The sequence below is a fragment of the Macaca thibetana genome, chromosome 14, assembly GCF_024542745.1.
Source record: "Macaca thibetana thibetana isolate TM-01 chromosome 14, ASM2454274v1, whole genome shotgun sequence".
Lineage (NCBI taxonomy): Eukaryota > Metazoa > Chordata > Mammalia > Primates > Cercopithecidae > Macaca > Macaca thibetana.
Genome location: NC_065591.1, coordinates 61,140,561 through 61,160,278, shown reverse-complemented (window position 1 = coordinate 61,160,278; position 19,718 = coordinate 61,140,561). Strand labels below are relative to the sequence as shown.

The window sequence follows — 19,718 nt, the reverse complement described above, 5'->3', positions numbered from 1 at the left end:
AAGAACAAGGAAGTAGTGACTGAGTGCCTTGCCGGTACAGCAGATGCTAGAACATACTGCAACATTACTATTCCCCAGGGCTTATTGTTATGTAAGTTCCTATTCAGCTTCCTTTGTTTTCTTTCACTTCTGAGAACTTAACTTTCGTTTCTCACTCAGCTCCTGTGAGTGAATCTGGTCCACGCCTGCTCCTGCCCTGCCCTCACTCTTCTCTCCTGATTCAAGACTCCTCTACTTTGGACTGAAGGTGAGTGGGGCAATTTGTGGGAGCATAGAATGGGAGGCTTTGAGAAGAATAGGTTGATTGTGTCTGGCTGAGTTTAATTTGTGGTTCTGAAGCTGCTCTGCATAAACAAAAAGAGGCAGCTTATGAACTGTCTGCTGAAATGGCGGAGGAAGAAAGCATTGAGTCTGGGAAAGGGGTAACCTTTAAAGAAGAGAGGTTTGCAAAAGCAAAAAGTCTTGTTTGTTTCCTAGAGAGACCATTCATTTCTTCAATCTAGGTACCTCTATCATCTTCCTTGTTGGAAATAAAGCTCAGAATCTTAAGGGAGATGAGCACTCAAACAAAGGATTTCTCAGCAAAGCAATTTTACTTCTGCGTAGACGGGTGCTTCTTCTTGGCCAGTCACCATGAGAGCACACTAGAACAAAGGAGGAAGAAATTTTTTATTCCTGATGCAAATCTTGCCCCTGTGTCATTTCCCCATTGGCTGGAGTCAGCCACACAATCTAAACTAGACCCAGTTGGCTAAACATTTTAACTTTCTTTAGATAAGATGAGCACGTGAGGGAGAGTGGGGAGATGGGGAAGGGGTGTCTGCGATGAGCTAGAGAACTAATCTTCCAAAATAAGGAAAAGAATGTGAGTTGGTACTGATAACGCCTGCTACTGTGGCATGTCTGGGCATGTAGCAAAAGCAGAAAGGAAAGAAAAGAGAAGAAACGGGAAATGGGGGGCGGGAGGGGGCACTGTGAATTAAAGAATAAAGGATTGATCAGGCTATTTGAAGAGAAACCTTATCATATCCCACATTCCTATTCTGTCATTTTGATTTTTCCAGTTTGCCAACGTGGATCAGAATATTCTCTTATTCAGAGGCAGCAAATTCCTTCCTCCTTTCTCCCGAAGAAGCTTGTGCAATTAAGCTGTTTTCATTTTTCATAAAGCAACCTCATGATGAGGTTCAGCAGGGATGAGAGCCCTTATCTGGATCTGGGTATGAGGGGAAGGAGTCTTAGGTACTCATTCTTCAGGAGGAAGGCCCTTTTGAAGCATATCCTTTTACTTGCCTTCTGGTAACTTTTCGGATGCTGTCCATAGCTTTCCTGATGAATTAGCAGCCCTCTGGTTAGTCTGATGAGAGAGGTTGCGGAATGGTCAGACTGCTGCTCATCTCTGCAGCTCCGCTTTGGTCACTTGTCTCTGAAGGTCCAGCCACAGGGAACTTGTTCTTCTGGGAGCCCGCAGCTTACTCTTAGTTCTGTAGCACTCCACGAACCTTGGGTATCTGCTCCTGCTTTAGAAGTTGCTATTATTCTAGGTACACCTTTTCGTCATGAGTTCCCTCAACTCCCTACTCACTTTTTCCTTGCACAGAGTTAAGGCAAGGAGTTGGTAATTTCTCCTGAGTCTTATCTTGATCTTATCTCTGAGCATTTTGTACCTTGATGCCTGTGTCACCCATATTCTGATGCGTCCTTTTCTTTGTTTCATTTTTCAGAGGTCCAGGTAACTGTCTCCTTATGTGTCTGTGCTGTACATCTTGTCAAGGTCCATATCTAGTATTTATTAATTGTCTACTCAAATCTAGTACAGGGCCCAATAAATAAAACTGTACTATTAATTTTTAAAAAATATTTTTGACTAAATTCACAAAACAAAAGCATACAGCTAGAGTAAAAAAAAAAAAGAAAAGAAACTATTTGATATACAATAAACATTAAATACTGGGAAGAGATTGTACTCTGGACTAGGGAAAAGGAAGTAAACACGCAGTCAAATAAAGGAAGTAGGCTGGGCACGGTGGCTCAGGCCTGTAATCCCAGTACTTTGGGAGGCCGAGGTGGGTGGATCATGAGGTCAGGAAATCAAGACCGTCCTGACTAACATGGTGAAACCCCGTCTCTACTAAAAATACAAAGAATTAGCCGGGCTTGGTGGCGGGCGCCTGTAATCCCAGCTATTCGGGAGGCTGAGGCAGGAGAATGGCTTGAACCTGGGAGGTGGAGCTTGCAGTGAGCTGAGATGGTGCCACCGCACTCCAGCCTAGGTTACGGAGCGAGACTCCGGCTCAAAAAAAAAAAAAAAAAAAAAAAAAAAAAAAGGAAGCAAACCAGCAGTTTTAATGTAGCAAAAAGGTAGCAGTTACTACAGGATAAATGTAAAATCAACAAAGCAAAAGCAACAAACTAAAAGGGCTGCAATAGGATCTGGTATCTGCAGTGCTCTTGTCAAGGGCTTTGCAACTTTAAATATAGATTTCAAATTAGGTCTCACTGTGAGAAAATGATTTTGAGCAGAGTCTTCAATAAAATGATGGATTTAAGAACTGATGAACTAACTGTGAGAGAAAGAGATGAAACTGGAGTAGCTTTATGAAATTTGTCCTCTGTTACAAAATGACTTATCTGAAACATATTGACCAGAGAGTTAGAACTCTTGGAAAAAGGGTCATTAATGTAGGGAAAACTAAACCCTGGACATTTTAATGGGTCATGGAAAAAGGAACTCTGAGTTTAGACAAATAGGAAGTGGTAACAATGTTTCTAAGTTCTACAGGTTTCTGCATGCCAAGAACAGGAACTATTTTCTCCATTGGTAGTTCCTGACCCAAGAAACAGGGGAAATTTAAAAGATGTTCGCTAGGCCAGGCATGGTGGCTCGTGCCAATGCCTAGCCAAAAATGCCAGCACTTTGGGAAGCCGAGGCAAGAGGATCGCTTGAGCTCAGGAGTTTGAGACCAGCCTGGGCAACGTAGTGAGACCTTGTTTCAAAAAAGAAAAAAAAAAGGTATTGGTGGCTAAACTCCTTATAGCAGTTTTTCTCCTTATTGTATAGCCACTCTAATTTAATTTAATATTTATTTATTTATTTATTTATTGAGTCTTGCTCTGTCGCCAGGCTGGAGTGCAGTGGCGTGATCTCAGCTCACTGCAACCTCTGCCTCCCGGGTTCAAGCGATTCTCCTGCCTCAGCCTCCCAATTAGCTGGGACTACAGGCAACTGCCATCACACCTGACTAATTTTTGTATTTTTTTTTTTTTAGTAGATACAGGGTCTCACCATATTAGCCAGGCTGATCTCAAACTCCTGACCTCAGGTAATCTGCCTGCCTCAGCCTCCCAAAGTGCTGGGATTATAGGTTTGAGCTCCAGCGCCTGACCATTTTTTTTTTTTTTTTAATCTAAATTGTACACATACGGAAAGCTTCTGTGCAGGTAATCAGAGTATTCTGAAATAAGGAAGTTATGGACCTAGTTAGCCTTCACCGTGTCATAAAAACTCCTACATTTGTACCACCTTCAAAGGGGAGCATGCATTTTGTTTATGTGTCTATCTGTTTACCTGTCTTAGGTTGGAAGGGTTTCAATGGGGCTACATTTCTTCAATGTTAGAATAAAGAATGAATAAATCAAGAAAAATAAGCACTTGTATTAGTTTTCTAGAGCTGTCGTAGAAAAAGTACCAAAAGTGGTTGGCTTAAATAGCAGAAATATATTGCCTTACAATTCTGGAGACTAGTTATCCAAGATAAAATGTGTTGGCAGGGCTGGCTCCTTCTGAAGGCTATGAAGGAGGCATCTGCTCCATGCCTCTCTTCCAGCTTCTAATAGTTTCCTGGAAACCTTTAGCATTCCTTGGCTTATAGGTGCATCACCTTGATCTCTGCTTTCTTCTTCACCCTAGCATATTCCTTGTGTGTAAATGTCCCTTTTTAATAAGGATACAGTCATGTTGGATAAGGGTCTGTCCTAATGAGCACATGGTAACTAAATAGTATTTAAATATACTATCTGCAAATAAAAGGACATTCACACATTAGGATTCCAGCATCATTTGGGGAGAAACAGGACAGACCTTATCCCTCCGCTACATATTCTCAATATACTTGGCCTCCTTTATGGATAGAGACTTTTCTCCCATGACCAACAGATGTTTCTTTAAAAAGTATATTCATTGAATCTATGTCACGTGTGTGATCCTATAACTATTTTAGCCTCTTTTCGTCTTCCCTAAAGATATACACCTTTAGGTTCCTATCACCATCCTCGCCTTATGCCCAGGCCACGGTGAAATTTCAACATTTAAAACCACAGCATGCCCTAGAACTACATAGCTGGTCTGAATCTCTCCATTTCTATACCCCCATAGCACTGGGTATCAGTATAGCTGTTGTAACCTTTACCTTTGTTGTCTGTTTAAATCTGTGCAGTAGTGGAGAGAACTCTGAAGGAGGACCTTGGAGACAATACATTCACTCTTACTCTACCGATTAGATTAGAATGAGTGATCTTTGTAAGTTACTTAATTCTATTGACACACCTGAAGAAAGGGAGTATTCTTCTTTCTCAAGGGTTTTGTATGAAGAATAAAGAAGTCAAAATTATTTCCAAATTGTAACTGGTTATAAAATTCTTCATGATAAAGTTATTTTCTTATTGTGATGGTGGCGGTGGTGGTGGTTGCAGTGGTGTGTGGGTGTGTGTGTATGTCTTTGGGGAGTGAGTGTGAGGTCATGGGAGGACTTGCTATGGGTAGATGTGTTAGGATGTGAACTCTTCTTCACTGGAAACCATAATCATGGTCCCAAAGCTCAGCTATTGGGAAACTGCTAATTGATGGAAAGAAAAGATGAAAATCTGATTCAAAGGTCTAATCATCTATGGAGGGATAAGAAAGTTGTAGCTTTAAATATTCGTTCAACATTTTATTCCTGTATGTGATTCACTCTTCTATGTATAGAGGACATATCAGTGAACAAAAACAGTCCCATGTCTATGAATGGATTACTTTTCAGGAGGAAGAAGTAGACATTTAAAGAACAATCTTATATATTACATAGTAAAAATAAGAAGATAAATGTGCAGTGAGTGATATTACTGGTGGTTTTGCTATAAGTAAGTTATAGTATGTCCTTCTAAGAAGAGGACATCTAAGAGATTGAATTAAATTTAAGAATGACTCTTGCTAACATCAGGGGAAGGATCATTTTATGGAGAGAGAGGAGCAAGTGCAAAAGCCTTGAGGAGTCATAGATTTGATAGTTTAATTGAGGAGGTGTTTTTTACATGTGGAAAAAGCAGAGGAGATAAACCTTAACAGTATAAATAAAATAATTCAGATACCAAAGACCATATATTATGATTCTATTTTTATCAATTGATTAAAAACCCAAAGGATATTAGTGATTGTCTGGAGCTTGGGATCAGAATAGGAGTAACGGCATTAGGGTTTTTTGTTTTTTTTTTTCAGGTGGTAAAAATAATTTTAAATTGTGTTACAGTAACAGTCATATAGTTCCACAAATTTAGTAGAAATTATCACATTATACACTTAAAAATGAGAGTGTATGATGCTATGTAAATACAACTCAGTAGCTTAAAAATACACAAATATTAGTGAATCATGCAAATATTAGAGATACAATCACGTCATCCAGAGAGAAAAGCATGTGCGAAAGCCCAGGGGCAGCGGTGTGCTTAGTGCATTTAACATGGAAAATGTGTTTTGGGTTGGGGAACAAAAGGCAGGATAAATGATGGGTTACACGAACCTCTTGGTAGAAAAGCTTCAGTTTGTCCTCTCCAGTAGAAGAGAAAATAACAATAATTGCCTTGATGGGGTGAAATTTGTCCTGAGACAAAAATTAAGAATAAAGTGTTTCAAATTACTACAAAGTCCATTTTATTCTGTCATTGGTTTATTCTTCTTGCCTTTCTTTTCTCCTTTCTCTGTTAAATATTAATTTTTGGTCCTGTTCTAAATCTCTGTAAAAGCAGTATTCTTTCTATTCCCGCTTTTCTTACCCTGTCCCCTTCAACATTTCCAGCACTGCAGGATTTTCTGACCAAGAAGTTCAAGAGTCAAGACAGAAAGAAGCCAAGGGAGCAGTGCAATGGATTTCTCAGTAAAGGTAGACATAGAGAAGGAGGTGACCTGCCCCATCTGCCTGGAGCTCCTAACAGAACCTCTGAGCCTAGATTGTGGCCACAGCTTCTGCCAAGCCTGCATCACTGCAAAGATCAAGGAGTCAGTGACCATCTCAAGAGGAGAAAGCAACTGTCCTGTGTGTCAGAGCAGATTCCAGCCTGGGAAGCTCCGACCTAATCGGCATCTGGCCAACATAGTTGAGAGAGTCAAGGAGGTCAAGATGAGCCCACAGGAGGGGCAGAAGAGAGACATCTGTGAGCACCATGGAAAAAAACTCCAGATCTTCTGTAAGGAAGATGGAAAAGTCATTTGCTGGGTTTGTGAACTGTCTCAGGAACACCAAGGTCACCAAACATTCCGCATAAACGAGGTGGTCAAGGAATGTCAGGTAGGCTCCAAGGTAGAGGAAGAGAAAGCAGAGAGCAGAAATGGTACCTGATGTGAAATCTCCACGTTTTTTGTCCTGCTTTATTCCCCTTTTCACCATAGAACTGAGAGCCCTGTGATCTCTTTCCAAACTCTTTACTTAGTTTCTGAAGCCTGAAGGACAGTGCTGCACATTGCTTTTATTTAAAAGAGTACATTTTTTAGCAAGGAAAAGTTGAATGAATGGAGAATTGCTTTGTAAGATAAGCTTTAATTGCCACTCCGAGAAGAAAGGTGTTTTTGAGAACATGTCTTGTTAGATGTGGCAAAAGTGGCAATGAAAGGAAGTCTTTCCTTAATGCAGGGTCTGCTTTTTCTCTAGGAAAAGAATCAGGCTACTCTTGATAAGGGGATGGTAACTTCCATCATCCAGTAATAAAGAATACGTTCATCTCCTCAGATTTTCCCCCATGCCATAGGTTCTAATCACCAGCCTCACTGTTTCTGTAAACTAGTCCCTTCTGAGAGCCATCCGATTTCTTCCTTGCTATCCTCTATCCAGGTGCTGAGAAAACTCATAACTTTACTCTGGTATAATTTCTTTCTCACAGGAAAAGCTGCAGGCAGCCCTGCAGAAGCTGACAAAGGAGGATCAAGAAGCTGAGAAGCTGGAAGATGACGTCAGACAAGAGAGAACCGTCTGGAAGGCAGGAGGAGACACCTCCTAAGGGATAATTAGACAGGAATCTGGGCAGGACCTTGGGCTCTATCACAAGGAGACCACTTCCCCTTTGCTGTGCTAGAATTAACAATTATAGAAGTCATATGATTAGGTCTCATTTAATTCCTTCCCTGTTGGAGTTTGGGGGCTGGAGAGCAGACATATCATAAATCAACACAATATTTGGAAGTGAAGGCATGGAGGGAAATACCTGTGAAAATGCTTCCTGTGAATCCTGTGTTCCATTTGTGTCATCAAGTTTGAGGCTCCAATCCTTCCAGTAAACAACCTGAGGAAAGACCCAGGATTCCCTGTTTAGGTGGTTTGGGTAGGGGAATTTTTTTTTTTTTTTTAGACAAGAGTCTTGATTTGTCATCTAGGCTGGAGTGCAGTGGAGTGATCTCGGCTCACTGCAACCTCTGCCTTCCCAGTTCAAGCGATTCTCCTGCCTCAGCCTCCCAAGTAGCTGGGACTACAGGCACGTGCCACCATACCCGGCTAATTTTTTGTATTTTCAGTAGAGATGGGGTTTCACCATGCTAGCCAGGATGGTCTTGATCTCCTGACCTCGTGATCCGCCCACCTCTGCATCCCAAAGTGCTGGGATTACAGGCGTGAACCACTGTGCCCGACCAGGTAGAGGGATTTAAGAGAGAGAAAGGCAAGGTTGTTCAGGACAGGTGTCTATAATCCAAGCCTCACCCAAGCATCACATTTTGTCTCAGATTAGGCCTCAATAAAAGACTTGAGTGTATTGCTTTGGAAGGAGTTCCGGTTAAAAAATAGAAAAGCCTGGCTTCACCAGAAATTGTGTATTGGCTTTTGCCTCGTATTCTTTTTGAGAACTCCCTGAGGAAAACAGTTCTTATCCTGGCTCCCAGGCTCATACAAAGCAGACCTTCAACCAGCCAGACTGACTGCCTCTTTCTCTTCTCTTCTCATTCAAGAATTATATCCAGCTCGAGAGACAGAAGATTCTGAAAGGGTTCAATGAAATGAGAGTCATCTTGGACAGTGAGGAGCAGAGAGAGCTGCAAAAGCTGGAGGAAGGTGAGGTGAATGTGCTGGATAACCTGGCAGCAGCTAGAGACCAGCTGGTCCAGCAGAGGCAGGATGCCAGCAAGCTCATCTCAGATCTCCAGCGGAGGTTGAGGGGGTCATCAATAGAGATGCTGCAGGTAAGACTTGGGATGGAGCACCTACATATGAGATTAGGGGAAAAACACAGAGGCTGATTTTCCTTCCCTTCCCAGTCTCTAGGCTTTCTTCTGTGTGGTGACATTAAATGGTTCCTTTGGCCTGGCAGTGCCCCTTTTATGCCCATCATTTCAGGAGTCACAGAGATAATTAAGTGTATGAGTGGCAAGGGAAATTCCCTTTATTATTTACTTATGAGAGGCAGTGTAAAAATTTGAGCTTGGAGAGAAGATTCTTTGTACCATGAGCAAATTCGTTTTAGAACTTCCCCATCACATCAAAAACATTTCTCATGCCTGTTTACAGTCAATATCTGCTTCTACCTCCACCTCCTGGCAACCAATCTGTTTTCTGTCTGTATAGAATTGGCTTCTCTGGACATTTCAATATGAATTGAATTATACAACATGTAGTCTTTTGCATCTGGCATCTTTAATTTAGCTTAATATTTTGAGGTTTATTTATATTGCAGTATGTATCAGCATTTTGCTCTTTCTTACTGCTAATACTATTCCATTATCTGAATAAATCATGTTATGTTTGTGTATTCACCAGTTGGTGGCTATATGAATATTTTCCAGTTAGGGACTATTATGAATAATGCTACAGTAAACATTCACTTACATGTCCTCATACAAACATGTTTTCATTTATCTTGAGTAGATTTTAAGAGTGTTATATGTTAAGTTTATGTATAATTTTTAAGTTGTTGTACTATTTTCCAAAGTCGTTACTCATTCTATATGAGTAACAATATAAAAGCTTATAAAAAGTAATATAAAAAGTTTCTAGGTTCTTCACATCCTTTTTAATACTTGATATTTCCTTCTTTTTTTTTTTTTTTTTTTTTTTTTTTTTTTTTGTTTAGTTACAGCCTTTCTAGTGGGAATGTAATGGTATCTCAATGTAGTTTTAATTTGCTTTTTCCTAAAAACTAACACTGCTGAAAAGCTTATTATTTCCACATGTAGATTCTGTACATCTCTTTTTAGAGTTTATCCTATTTTTTATTTTTGGTGCTATTGTGATTTTTTCTATTTCAAATTTCAATTCTTCATTGCTGGCACATAGAAAAGAAATTGACTTTAGTGTTTTAATCATGTATATTGCAACCTTGCTATAATTACTTATTAGTCATAGAAGAGTTTTTTTTTAATGTCAATTCTTTGGCATTTTCTACATAGAGAATCATGTCATCTGAGAATAAAGTTAATTATTTCATACTTTGCAGTTTGTATAGTTTTCTTTTCTGTTTTTTTTGTTTGTTTGTTTTGTTTTGTTTTGTTTTTTGGGAGAAGGAGTCTTGCTCTGTTACCCAGGCTGGAGTGTAGTGGCATGATCTCAGCTCACTGCAACCTTCACCTCCTGGGTTCAAATAATTCCCCCTCCTTAACCTTCCAAGTAGCTGGGACTAGCGCACACTGCCACACCTGGCTAAATTTTTTTTTATATTTTAGTAAAGACAGGGATTCACTGTGTTGCCCAGGCTGGTCTCGAACTCTTGAGCTCAGGCAATCTACCTGCCTTGGCCTCCCAAAGTGCTAGGATTACAGGCATGAGCCACCACGCCCAGCCAGCAGTTTGTATAGTTTTCATGTGTCTTCACTTATTTTATTGCACTAACCAGGACTTCTAGTACAACGTTCAGTAGGCATGGAGAGAGGGGATATCCTTTCCTTTTTCCTGACCTCAGGAGGAAAGTACTCAGTCTCTCATTTCCTGATGTTAGCTATAGGAGTCGTTTTGTTTTTAAATTTGTAATGAAGTTGAGAAACTTCCTCTTTTTTTCTTTTTTTTTTGAGATGCAGTCTCATTCTCTCACCCGGGCTGGAGTGCAGTGGCACCATCTCAGCTCACTGCAAACTCCACCTCCCTGGCTCAAGCGATTCTCCTGCCTCAGCTGGGATTACAGGCCGCCCACCACCACGCCCGGTTAATTTTTGTATTTTTAGTAGATACTGGGTTTCGCCATATTGGGCAGGCTGGTTTCGAACTCCTGACCTCAGTCAGGTGCGACCGGCGGAGAAACTTCCTTTTTATTCCTAGTTTGCTGAGAGTTTTTATCATGAAGTGTGTGAATTTTGTCAAATAGCTTTTCTGCCTCAGTTGACATAATCATATGATTTTTCTTCTTTATTGATGTGGTAGATTACATAATCAATTTTCAAAGATTGAACCAGCTTGCATACATTGAATAAATCCCACTTACTTGTGGTGCACAATTTTTGTATATATTTTGTTGGATTTGTTTAACTAATGTACTGTTGATAATTTTTGCATCTGTGTTCATGAGAGATACTGGTTTCTGGTTTTCCTTTCTCATAATGTCTTTACTTGGCTTTGGATTAGGGTAATGTTGACCTCATAGAATGGGTTACAAAGTAGTCCATCTCCTTTTGTTTTCTGAACAAATTTGGGGAGAATTTTGATAATTTCCTTCTCCAACTTTTGGTAGAATTCATCAATTTACCAATAAAGCCAGCTAAGCCTATTTTTAAAGTGTTACTTAATATTTTGGAGTATTGCAGCTATCGGTTATTGATTACTAGTTAAATTCTATTGTCTAAGAAAACATTTTGTATGAGTTCAGTTGTTTACATTTGTTAAAGTGTATTTTGTGGTATAGAATGTGTTATAGCTTGGTTAATTTTCCGTGTGAGCTTGAGAAGAATAGATATTTGCCTATTAGATGGAATATTCTATGAATGCCATTTAGATCAGTTGATATATAGTGTGCTTTTCGGGTACAACTATAGCGGTAATCGTTTCCTGTGACTGCTGTAAGAAATTGTCACAAACTTTGTGACTTAAAACCACATACCAAAAAATTGTCTCATAGTTCTGAAAGCCCAGAGTCCGAAATCAGTGTACCAGCAACCACCAGAAGCTAGCTAATAGGGAAGCATGGAACGGATTACAGTAGGGACAAACGTTACCAATATCGTGAGTTTCGACCTAGATTCAAGAACTGTGACAGAATAAATCTCAGTTGTTTAAAAACCATACAGTTTGTGCTACTTTGTTACAGCAATCCCAGAAAATTAAAACACCTACCACTTTTGACTGTTTTCTATTTACTCTACTTGTTCTTTGCTTTTTTTCCCTTCCTCTCTTTTTCTGCCCTCTTTTACTTTTGACTACTTTGTATTATTCAATTGAGTATTTCATATTATTCAATTTTCTTTCCTCTCTTAGCTTATTAGTTATGTATTAGTAATATACATAACTAATATAGCTATATTAGTTATATATCATATACATTACTAATATACACAACATAATATTAGTTACATATAACTAATATGCATAAAGGTATATATAAATATAAAACATACATATATATTGAAGTATAAAAATATTAAAAAATAAACATTTTATAAATATATAAAAATATATTTTAAAAATATAAATAACACTATACATATATATATAAAGGCTTAGTGCTTGCCCTGGAGTTTGTAATACACATTTACAGCTAATCTAAGTCTACTTACAAATAACACTATACCCCTTCACATGTAGTGCAGGTACCTTAGAGCAGAGTATCCTCAATCTTGAGTAACATTGCTGTCATCCATTTCACTTATCCATAAGCTATAATCACCTGCTACATTGTTGATATTATTACTTTAAACCATTATCTTATATATTAGTTGAGAATAAGAAAAATGAAATATTTTATTTTACTTTTATTTCTTTTTCAGTGCTCTTTCTCTCTTTGTGAAGATCTGAATTTCAGACATACAATCTTTTCTTCCCCCAAACGTCTTTTAACATTTATGGCAAAGTATTTCTTCATTATTGCAGGACAAAATTTCTGAATATAAAATTCTTGAATCATGAGTTTTATTCTTTCAAAACTTTAATATTTATTCCACATGCTAAACTTTTACTAGTTTTAGTAGTTGTGTGTTTCTGTGTATATTCTTTGAGATCATTTACATACCTAATCATGCTATCTGTAAATAAATATAGTTAATTTTTAAATTTTCACTTTTATTTAAGATACAGGGAGTATATGTACAGGTTTGTTACATGCAAAATATTGTGTGATGCTGAGGGTTTGGGATACAGATCCCATCACCCAGGTAATGAGCATAGCACCCAATCAGTAGTTTTTCAGCTCACACACCCTTCCTCCCTCCCCTAGTGTAGCCTGCAGTGTCTATTATTTCCATATGTATGTCCATGTATGTTCAATATTTAGCTTCCACTTATAAGTGAGAACATGCAGTGCTTGATTTTCAGTTCCTGTGTTAATTTGCTTAGGATTATGGCCTCCTGCTGCATTGATGTTGCAAAGAACATGATTTTATTCTTTTTTACGGCTGTGTAGTATTCCATGGTGTATATGTACCACATTTTGTTTATCCAGTCTACCATTGATGGATACCTGGGTTGATTCCATGTCTTTGCAAGCAAAAACACAAAGCGTCCCATTAAAAACGGGCAAAATAATGAACAGACATTTATGAAAAGAAGACATACAGGCTGCCAACAAACATATGAAAAAATACTCATCATTGCTGATAACCAGAGGAATGCAAATCAAAATCACAGCAAAATACCATCTCACAACAGTCAGAATGGCTATTATAATAAAGTCAAAAATTAACAGAAGCTAGTGAGGCTACCGAGTAATGGGAGCATGTACTCTGTTGGTAGAAATGTAAATTATTTCAGCCATTGTAGAAAGCAGTCTGGAGATTTCTGAAAGAACTTAAAACAAAGCTACTGTTAGACCCAGCAATCCCACTACTGGTTATATACGCAAAGGAAAATAAATCATTTTACCCAACAAATATAGTTTTACTTCTCTTTCATGCTAGATGTCTTATTTCCTTTTATTTTTCCTTTTTTCTTTTTTATCTTTCTTTTTTGTTGTTATGTGTGTTTGTGTGTGTGTTTTTTTATTGCACTTGATAGAACTTCCACTACAATGTTGACCGTAGTGGTGAAACCACACACGCTAGTCTTTTTCTTGATTTTAGGAGGAAGTAATTCAGACTTTCACTATTAATTATGATATTAGCTGTATATTACTTATACATGTTTCTTATCAGTTTTGAGGATGTTCTCTTTTATTACCAGTTTGTTGAGAGGTTTTATCTGAATAGATGTTGATTTTCTTGTTGAATTGTAGGAGTCATTTACAGATTCTGGATATTAATACCTTATCAGACATATGATTTGTAACTATGCTTTCCCATTCTGTGGATTGGCTTTTCACTCTCTTCATAGTGTTTTTCATAACTTAAGAGTGATTTTTTTAAAGTTTAATTTTGGTAAAGGTCTGTTTGTTTATTTTTTTCTCACATTGGCTTTTCTTTTTATATCATAGCCAACAAATAGCTACCAAATCCAATGTCATGCAATTTTCCCTTTTTCTTCTAGGAGTTTTATAGGTTTAGGTCTTTGATTTATTTTTAGTTATAGTGGTTATATGGTATAAGTTACCTATTTTTAATGTTATTGTAGCCATTGTATTATACTGTGCCATTTTTTGGAAACAGTTTGGTAATAAGGGTGAAGAGGTGGCAGACAGCTGAGGAATGGACCATAGAGGACAACATTTGTTTGTCCAACCTCTATTCCTTTTGATTGTTTCTTTACAATAACTTTTGAGGAACCATCACTACCCTATCTCATTCCCTGTAGTTGGTTAAAGTAGACAAAATTAGTAGCATTAGGCATGTATGTTACTCAGTTCTGGTAAATCATTATAGCCAATTCTTATATTTTTACCAAGCTTACAGTTATTATTTTACGATATATACTTGACTCAATTGGGGTCAATAGTTTGCATGCCTTAGAATTTTACTGTCATGAGTAAAAAGAGAATTTGTCTTTTCTGATGGGTATCATATCAGGAATAATAATTTAAACCAAGAGAATCAAGCTGATGCCATAATTAATCTGAAAATAAGTCAATATAATAGGTATAAAATATAATTTTTAGAAGAAAAACCAGATTCTGATGGCAAGATTTTAGTTTAAAAACCCAGCTATGAGTAAAATTATACTTGACCCCTTGAATTTGTTTTTTAAAAATTTAAACCAGTTTTAGTTGGGTTTTGTCAGACATTATAACAACAAAAAAGCTAATACAGGCAGTGAAACTATTTCTGAGGGTGTGAAGTCAACTGGAGGTCAATTCTTTGTTGGTATAAAAGAGGTCAGATCAGACAGCAGAGAGACCAAATACATTGGCACATACTTGTTCAAAAAAATAAAGGAAATAAAGGTCATGGTGAGAAAGAAAAGACAGCTAAAAACAGTTAAAAATGGAAACTAGTCTAGGTTAATAAAATGTTGGAATCCAGGATAAAATTTTATAGTTTCTAAGATGATGACTAAGTGGATATTGATACTATTCTGGACAGTGGGGTGTAAATAGTTGGGAAATAGTAAGTTACATTTAAGACCTACGCAGTTACTTGCTCCTGTGGCTTGTTTCATACTGAAAAATGGATGAGATCACCTACAGTAGAGTTTAGTTGCATGTAGAGTGAGTACATGGAGGCCAGACAAACTTTTACTTGAGATGCTTGCTTGCTTTTACTCTCATGGCAACAGCACACTTCTTAAGGACTTTGATTATTAATTTTCATCATTGAACCCCTAAAGCCTGAAAAAATTTCTGGCAAACATATTTTGCCATTTTGTGTCTGTTGATGTATAAAATAAAAACACAATGAATTAATGAGGTTATCTCATTAAAATGTATAAAAATATTAGAATTTCTCCCTCTTTTTAAAATATATTCCTTCTTGAGATACTTGAAGCATCTTCCTAACTCCCTCATCTGAGTCCTCTGCAGTGGTCAGTCTGAATCTTATCTCCACACTTCGGCCCGTCTGTGACCATCTATTTATTCCCACCATATCCAGGGGTAGTAAGAGTGTGGGGAGGAAGGTGGATAAAACTTTGTAAGACAGGAGGGCTTATCACTCTTAAGCATTGCTAGACAAAATACAGGATGCTCAGTTTAAGTTTAATTTCAGATAAAAGAAACGTAATAGTTTTAGTACAAGAGTATCTTAAATATTGCAAGGGTCATATATATAAAACAAAAAAAGTATTGTTTATCCCAAATTCAAATTGAACTAGCCACTTTTATGTTCTAAATCTGGCAACCCTATCTTGACTTATGTTTTCTATCTTTTCCCCAGGATGTGATTGACGTCATGAAAAGGTATATGTGGAAGAGAGATATGGCCTCATTTGTCTGAAAAGAGAATTATAGTCCTGAAAGATATCTTCCTTCAATCAGAACAACATAAAAAATCACAAGGCTGGGAAACTGTATTAAATTGTCCCAAATTGCTAATCACAGATTAAAGTTTTCAACTGTAAGAAATTTAGGTGTTAGGAGGTCACAGAGTTAGGGCCAATGGAGGCCTTAGGAATAAGAGTTTGCAATATCAGAACCCCATGATTTCACTCACTTTATTCAAACCTTTGTCTCTGTTGTTTCCATATTGCATAGATGCCTGTCTTATTGCAGTGAGGGTCTGCCCTCTTTATATGCCAGACTCCAAATTTTCCAGAGACAGCGCCTTTATATTTATTTTCCTCACTGAGAATAAAATAAACAATAACTTTCTAGGTGGTGCTTTTTAGATTTCTAAAAAAAATATATTCGAGTCTTGAGGAATAGTGGCTTTGGTCCTGGTGCTAATATAACCTTTTCTTGTTCACATACTTTACTATCTTGTAGGAAAAAATAATATTCTTGTGTCTAAAATTGCCCACCTACTTGGCAGCATCAAAGTTTTTTTAAACACATGAAAATCAGACCACTATTAATTAATTTGGTCATCGTAATTTCTTCTCTCCCCAAAGAACTTGAAACCTCAGAGATTATTCTCTAGGTCTCATATTGGGATAACAGATTTTGGAAATCCTTTAGCTCTTCAATATAGGATTCCATTTTGATATCTCTCAAACACTCAGTAGACAGATTCTATGGCCTCTTTAATGACCACCTGTCTAGGAACCCACACCTCTGGCTTCTTCCTGGTGGACCCACTGAGATGGCAATGACTTTTCTAAATATTAAATAAGTTTCTTAGAGGCACAGAATATCTTTTAAAAGCATTATTGGCTGGGTGTGGTGGCTCACGCCTATAATCCTAGCACTTTGGGAGACCGAGGTGGGCCGATCACTTGAAGTCAGGAGTTCAAAACTAGCCTGGCCAACATGGTGAAACCCCGTCTCTACCAAAAGTACAAAAAAATTAGCTGGATATGGTGGCAGGCAACTGTAATCCCAGCTACTCAGGAGGGTGAGGCAGGAGAATCCCTTGAACCTGGGAGGCAGAGGTTGCAGTGAACCGAGGTTGCTCCACTATACTTCAGCCTAGATGACAGAGTAAGACTGTCTCCAAACAGAAGCAAACAAACAAACAAAAAGCATTATTATTTTATCCAATTTCATATTCATTTTTAAGAGGTCCAGCCTGGGTGACAGAGCGAGACTCCGTCTCAAAAAAAAAAAAAAAAAAAAGCATTATTATTTTATCTAATTTTATATTCATTTTTAAGAGGTAGAAAGCGTGGGGTTAATTATTACATTTTAAAAGTAAGAAAGTGAACATCTTTGAGTGAAGACCTTCCCAAGGTTACACAGAGGGGAAGTGGGCAGACAGGTAGACCTGAGCACAGTTCTCTGAGCTCCAGTGTCAGGTGTCTCCCCTCTACTGTCCTCAGGGAAGAGGGTCCAAGTGCATCAGTAAGTATGGTGAAAGGTGAGAGACAGTGATCTTGGATGGAGAGAAATAGGGCAAAGCTGTAAAGGTTATCAATTTTTGTTATCACTAGGAGTGAAAACTGGACACTGAAGAAGCCAAAACCTGTTTCCAAGAAACTGAAGAGTGTATTCAGAGCACCAGATCTCAGTAGGATGTTGCAAGTTCACAAAGGTAAGGGGATTCAGAGGAAGGCTGTGAGTGTGGATTTCTTAGTATCAGGGCTCAATAGGGAAGCAGGTGTTTTTTTTTAGGTAGGACATAGGAGAGGAGGTGGGCCAGAGAAGGAGGAAAATCCTATGCGGTAGATGTGGTCCTATCTTAGGGGGAATGGCCAGGTGTCTGATTCATCCTCTCATTCACCAGTACATAGAATGCCAGTATTCCCCTTTCCTTTCCCTACTCTGGGGAAGAGACAAGTGTCAGTACTTACTCATTTGCTTCTAACAACATCACTGAAACTTTTGTCATTTCAGAGCTGACAGATGTCCAGTGCTACTGGGGTAAGATATGGGGTTTTCAAATCACCTCCTTTCAGAATTGTGGTTACTATTAGAACCCATAATCTGAGTCTCATGTGTTCCTCCCCAAACATGCTTATACCCTGTAGTTCTTAAACGTCCTACTAACCTCTATCAGCACAAGTTCCATTTGATATCGACACAAGTTCCACTTTCAATATGTCTCTTCTCAATGCCATAAGACACACCTATCCCATATTCTTCACTTGACTCTGTAATTTTTTCTACAGTGGACGTGATGCTGAATCCAGACAGTGCCATTTCGAATGTTGCTGTTTCTGTGGATCAGAGACAAGTGGCAACTGTATGCACCTTCACATTTAATAATTCAAATCCACGTGATTTTTCTGCTTTTGGTGTCTTGGGCTGCCAATATTTCTCTTCGGGGAAATATTACTGGGAAGTAGATGTGTCTGGAAAGATTGCCTGGATCCTGGGCGTATACAGTAAAATAAGTAGTCCTAATAAAAGGAAGAGCTCTGGGTTTGTTTTTGATCCGAGTGTAAATTATGCAAATGTTTATTCCAAATACAGACCTCAATATGGCTACTGGGTTATAGGATTACAGAATACATGTGAATATAATGCTTTTGAGGACTCCTCCTCGGCTGATCCCAAGGTTTTGAGTCTCTTTATGGCTGTGCCTCCCTGCCGTGTTGGGGTTTTCCTAAACTATGAGGCAGGCATTGTCTCATTTTTCAATGTCACAAACCATGGAGCACTCATCTACAAGTTCTCTGGATGTCGCTTTTCTCAACCTGCTTATCCGTATTTCAATCCTTGGAACTGCCAAGTCCCCATGACCCTGTGCCAACCGAGCTCCTGAGTGTTCTCATTCCTTTACCTATTTCTGCATAGTAGCCCTTGTGCTGAGATTCAGATTCTGCACCTGAGTTCATCTCCACTGAGACCATCTCTTCCTTTCTTTCCCCTTCTTTTACTTAGAATGTCTTTGTATTCATTTGCTAGGGCTTCCAAAACAAAGCATCATAGACTGCTGATTTAAACTGTAATTGTATTGTTGTACTGTGGGCTGGAAATCCAAAATCTAGATTCCAGCAGAGTTGGTTCTTTCTGAAGTCTGCAAGGAAGGGCTTTGTTCCATGCCTCTCTCCTTGACTTGTAGACAACATCTTCTCCCTATGACTCTTCACATTGTCTGTATGTACATCTCTGTGCCCAAGTTTTCCCTTTTCATTAAGACACCAGTCATACTGGCTCAGGGCCCACCGCTAATGCCTTAATGAAATCATTTTAACATTATATTCTCCACAAAGACCTTATTTCCAAATAAGGTAATATTTGGAGGTATTGGGAATAAAAACTCCAACATATAAATTTGAGGAAGTCACAATTTAACTTGTAACAATCTTACCCTTTCTTGCAAGAGATGCTTGTACATTATTATTCCTAGTATCTTGGTTTCACTAGTAGTAAATAATATATATATTTTTTGTATTTGCAAGGGAAATACATCTAATCCCTCCTATAGAAAGAACAGTATTACTGTAATTCCTTTGCAATCTCTTTTCTTCCTCATTTACTCTGCCCCTTAAAAGATTGAGGAAAGAGAAACTTGTCAACTCATATCTAGCAAAGTACATAAGAATCCGTCACTAAATAATGTATCCTTGAGAATGTGTTGGTTTACCAGTGACACCCCATATTCATCACAAAATTAAAGCAAGAAGTCCGTAGTAATTTATTTACTAATAGTGGATTTTTAATGCTTAGAGTTTCTGAGGTCATTTTTATCTTTCCACTTACAAGCTCTATGATCTTAAATAGTTTACTTAATGCTTTTGGTGTATTTTCCTCAAATTAATATTGGTGTTCAAGACTGTATCTAATTCCTCTGATAACTTTGAGAAGCAAACTTTTATTAAATGTAAGGCACTTTTCTATGAATTTTAAATATAAAAATAAATATTGTTCTGATTATTACTGAAAAAATGTCAGCTATTTCAATGTCTTGGGAAACAATTTTTTGTTTTTGTTCTGTTTTCTTT

The 19,718-nt window shown here is 38.0% G+C and overlaps 1 protein-coding gene across 1 annotated transcript; it reads left to right on the top strand.

Annotated features, from left to right (window-relative positions):
- TRIM22 (tripartite motif containing 22) lies at positions 1–19,662 on the top strand. The gene is made up of 8 exons (XM_050756208.1): positions 1–247; positions 6,054–6,542; positions 7,132–7,227; positions 8,189–8,419; positions 15,611–15,633; positions 17,262–17,362; positions 17,665–17,691; positions 17,940–19,662. The coding sequence occupies exons 2-8, from the start codon at positions 6,120–6,122 to the stop codon at positions 18,533–18,535; spliced, it is 1,497 nt and encodes a 498-aa protein (XP_050612165.1). The 5' UTR covers positions 1–247; positions 6,054–6,119; the 3' UTR covers positions 18,536–19,662.
- The last annotated feature ends 56 nt before the right edge of the window (positions 19,663–19,718 follow it).